This window comes from Branchiostoma floridae, chromosome 9, assembly GCF_000003815.2.
Source record: "Branchiostoma floridae strain S238N-H82 chromosome 9, Bfl_VNyyK, whole genome shotgun sequence".
Taxonomy (NCBI): Eukaryota; Metazoa; Chordata; class Leptocardii; order Amphioxiformes; family Branchiostomatidae; genus Branchiostoma; species Branchiostoma floridae.
In genome coordinates, this window is record NC_049987.1 from 1487766 (window position 1) to 1492148 (window position 4383).

General features: G+C 42.3%; 1 protein-coding gene across 1 annotated transcript; it reads right to left on the reverse strand.

Annotated features, from left to right (window-relative positions):
* Positions 1–1595: 1595 nt before the first annotated feature.
* Positions 1596–3393, reverse strand: LOC118422922 (uncharacterized transmembrane protein DDB_G0289901-like). The gene is made up of 2 exons (XM_035830790.1): positions 3333–3393; positions 1596–2947 (listed from the first exon to the last, which is right to left on the reverse strand). The coding sequence occupies exons 1-2, from the start codon at positions 3391–3393 to the stop codon at positions 1596–1598; spliced, it is 1413 nt and encodes a 470-aa protein (XP_035686683.1).
* Positions 3394–4383: the final 990 nt, after the last annotated feature.

Sequence of the window (4383 nt, forward strand, 5' to 3'; positions counted from 1 at the left end):
TAATCGTAGAATTTGAAAGTTGTGTACTGTTGAATATCGTTGAACAATCATTATGGAAATGAGGCCCTCTTTTGAATAAATTATCAAAGTACTAAAAGCATTATTTGTAAACATAGATTGTGTACTTGTTTTTGGTGGAGATGATTAAGTAGAATGATTTATGCAAAAGGGAACCTCGGCATATTTGACTAAATTTGATTCGCAAATGTATGGGGTCGTGAAATTCTAGTTTTTGCCATGCAAATCTCTGAAAATTGTTTGCATTGTTTTGGTAAAGCATAGAATATAAGTTCAAATAGCTGAATTTTCAAGCACAGGGTTTTCTTCCGTTAGGATTTGTAAGTGCCAAGCCAACAATTACGAAAACTTCAACTTATTTTTAAGGTTGTTTTGCAGGCCATGTAGAACCTATAATGCCTTTCATGGCGCTATATAATAGAATTTATCTGTATTTGTCATATTAATAAAGTTGTTTTTTTTATAAAAATAGCTGCAATCCCAAGCTAATGACCTAGCGATGTGTTGTGTTTAAATGAAGAGGTTGTGAAAAGGTGCAAAATGCCTTTAATTTTAGAAACTAACATTAAATCATTTAGGAATGGATTAAGAAGCACGTGGACAACAAGCACTTCCAGACGTAATTCTTATATAGGGGGTGATATATTATGGTAAACCTATAATAAATTAATTTCGAGGATTAAAATAACTAAGCAACCAATGGCTACATTGAGGGTATTTTTTAGTTCAGTCAGTGTGTTATAATTTAGAAATAAAGGCGGAATTAAATCCCTCCCTTCAATACGAATGACAAAAATAACTATATATTAAAAAATAGTAATCAATAGATATATAGCCATGCATAATAAACACAAACGAATAATATTGTGACCTCACTTTTTATTCCCCACCACGTTACAGCTTTCTTGATAAGCGACAAAAACATAATAAAATGTATTCTCGGATCGGCAGCTAGGAGCGCGATATAGCCAGGCGAACCTTAGTTTGTACCAGCGGAATACTAATAGCAACGTTGGAAAATACGTTCTGACTGTAACAGGTAGTGATAGAAAATATCGAATTAACCTTAGACAAACAAGTAATAGTGTACGAATTTCCATCAATATTATCTTTATGTTGATATCTAAAAGCTTCAACGGATACGGTAGATAACTTTTGGCTTAATTTTTAACTGTCCATTTCGTTTTTTTTTCTTCTTTCTTTTCTATAGAACTACTTCAATAATAAACTTCCTGGTACGTTTAACGGATTGTTGACGTCAGCTATCCGCAAGATTATGTGTTAATATGATCATGTTTTTTTTTTTATTTTATAAGTTGCGGGTTTAACATTTCAAATGTTTTGGTGATCAGTATAATCTTGAAAAAGACAAAACTAGTCATTTAAAATTTGATCCGTGTATACTTTTTGAATATGATGAGCTTCCATAATAAGATGTTAATCATTTTATGGGAATATCACATACAAACAGGACATGATATAGATATAATCTGATAAGCTCTACATGGTGGCAGCAATCTAAGGACTTAGAAGGCAACGATGCATCTATATCTTATATGTGCTGCAAGCAAACTTATTCAGTTGGGCTCTTCGTCATTGCTACTGCCTCCGGTTTCGCCACCCGTCGAATCACCATTGCTTCCGGTTTCTCCTTCGGCCGATTCACCACTGACTCCGGTTTCTGGCTCTGCCGATTCCCCACTGCCTCCGCTTTGTCCCTCTGCCGATTCACCACTGCCTCCATTTTCTGCCTCTGCCGATTCACCACTGCCTCCGCTTTGTCCCTCTGCCGATTCACCACTGCCTCCGCTTTGTCCGTCTGCCGATTCACCACTGCCTCCGCTTTGTTCCCCCACCGATTCACCACTGCTTCCGCTCTGTCCCTCCGCCGATTCACCACTGCCTCCGCTTTGTCCCTCCGCCGATTCACCACTGCCTCCGCTTTGTCCCTCCGCCGATTCACCACTGCCTCCGCTCTGTCCCTCCGCCGATTCACTACTGCCTCCGGAATTGCTTTCCGCTGATTCGCTATTTTCCTCGGATTGGCTCTCCTCCGATTCCTCACTTTCTTCACATTCGTCCGATTCACCACTGTCACCGACATTTGCGCAGCTATTTTCAGTGTGGATATGGATGTGGGTCTCTTGCGAGCTGGCTCTACTAGAACAGGACTTGCCCCTGGACCCGCACCCATTGTGGATGTAAATGTGGTAGTGCACCTCGTTAGAAGAACTGCCGGAGCTTCCATACCTGCCCCTACCTCTCCCCGGGTTTGCGGAACAGCTTCCCGAATCGTCGTCGCTCGAGTCGCTTGAGGAGCTGCTTCTCTCATCATCGTCACCAGATCCACTTGTTAAGCCGCCTTCTGACGCGCTTCCCGCATCGTCGTCACCAGAACCGCTTGCTGAGTCGCCTCCAGACTTGCTTCCCGCATCGTCGTCACCAGAGGCGCTTGCCGAGCCGGATTCTGATCCTGACCCGCTTCCCGAATCGTCGTCACCAGAGCCGCTTGCCGAGTCGCCTCCTGACCCGCTTCCCGCATCTTCGTCACCAGAGCCGCTTGCCGAGTCGGATCCTGACCCGCTTCCCGCATCTTCGTCACCAGAGCCGCTTGCCGAGTCGCCTCCAGACGCGCTTCCCGCATCGTCGTCACCAGAGCCGCTTGCCGAGTCGCCTCCTGACCCGCTTCCCGCATCTTCGTCACCAGAGCCGCTTGCCGAGCCGGATCCTGACCCGCTTCCTGCATCGTCGTCACCCGAGCCGCTTGCCGAGCCGGATCCTGACCCGCTTCCTGCATCGTCGTCACCCGAGACGCTTGCCGAGCCGGATCCTGACCCACTTCCTTCATCAACTTCGTCAGAGACGCTTGCCGAGTAGCCTCCTGTAGTGCTTTCAGCTTCGCCGGAACCAGCCACTGGATTACCGGTAACTATTTCAACACGGAGGGAAAAGAATCGAGTTTAATTTTTACTTTCTAAATATTAATGGTTGCTGGCATCCATCTGTTCCGGAATACAATCTTAATTAATGGTAACAGTTATATATAAACCATAACATCGTAAAAAATCATTTGATTTGTAATAAAATAATGTCCGATACAATACTTTCCATTGCGTAGCGTAGTACATGGCGTAGAACTTTTTCCCTTTAGATTTGAGGGTGCCAACAATTGTAATTTTAATCTATGCATTAAAAAATATGGAATATTATAAACCTGGTGACTGTTTCAAACATTAAACATCGTAATAATCGATATTGAATTCTGTTAACATGTATATTTCTATTTCTAAATACAGGTGAGTTTTTGTGCTTACCTGGCACCGTTGTCTGGCTGACCAGAAACACGAACGCAAGGACAAGCAACAACTTCGACATCTTCGCTTTCGTCAGTATATCTAAAAAAACAACAACAACAAAAGTTCACAATATTTGGATTACTTTTGTTGTTTAGCAACATCAAATTCCCTAAAGTAAAGTGCCTAGGTCTAAAAGCGTTCACACTTTTCTTGTATGTTCATCAAATTGAGGGCCAGGCATCTTAAATGTATAATTGAAGAATTTTAAGAATTAATTTTCGGTAAGGACAGAGACCAGCTGGCTCGTGATGTGGGGTTGCGGGTTGATGACTTAGAGAATGCTATTAGGGACAGAGACGTTTGGAAGAAGAGAGTGGACCTGGTCCGCGCTTGCCCGTGAGGATAATGAAGGACACTACACCATTCTAAATACTGCTTTTAGACTTTAGTTTTGCGCGCTTATGTGTCGTAAAAAATGATTTGACACAGCGTTCAGAGTACACACTATTGATTCGAGCCCATAACACCGAGGAAGCCACACGGCGAAACATGTTTGTTGTGTGTCGGTTCAAATCAAGTTTCTAAACGGGGAACATGCGGCTCCATCGTCTTTTCTGAAGGTAACAAGTAATTGAAACTGAGCAGAGACATTTTCGAATCTTTGTCTTTGTATCTTATATGTTGGTCTCATAAATAAGCGTTTACCTAATACATCGTCCCGAGGTGTAAACGCTGTCATAACGCCTAGTCATTTGCTATTACCACCGAAAAAAAAAATCACAAGCGACAGTCAGAACACATGAGTGGGGTTATTATTAGAAACAGGTCTTTCTACCGGACGACTTGGCATCGGTTGGTTTGGAAATCACAATTTAAACGATTTTCCTTTGTTGAAATAATGATACGGTAACTTTGATGTTACCTTTGGTACTAACTGTGTTTATTCCTCTGAATTTTCTCAGAAGGGACGTGTTTAGTGAAAAAATCACATTAGCACAAATCAAGGAGTTAGAGACGCTTTGGTAAGATGTATTTGATCATTGTGCAAGCAAAAACCTTTTGACGTGTG

Excerpts from the sequence above, each read along its gene's own strand:
- LOC118422922 (XM_035830790.1), bottom strand. The coding sequence starts at position 3,393 with ATGTCGAAGTTGTTGCTTGTCCTTGCGTTCGTGTTTCTGGTCAGCCAG. Across the intron at positions 2,948-3,332 it reads CAGCCAGACAACGGTGCCAG|TTACCGGTAATCCAGTGGCT; the intron begins GTAAGCACAAAA and ends GTGTTGAAATAG.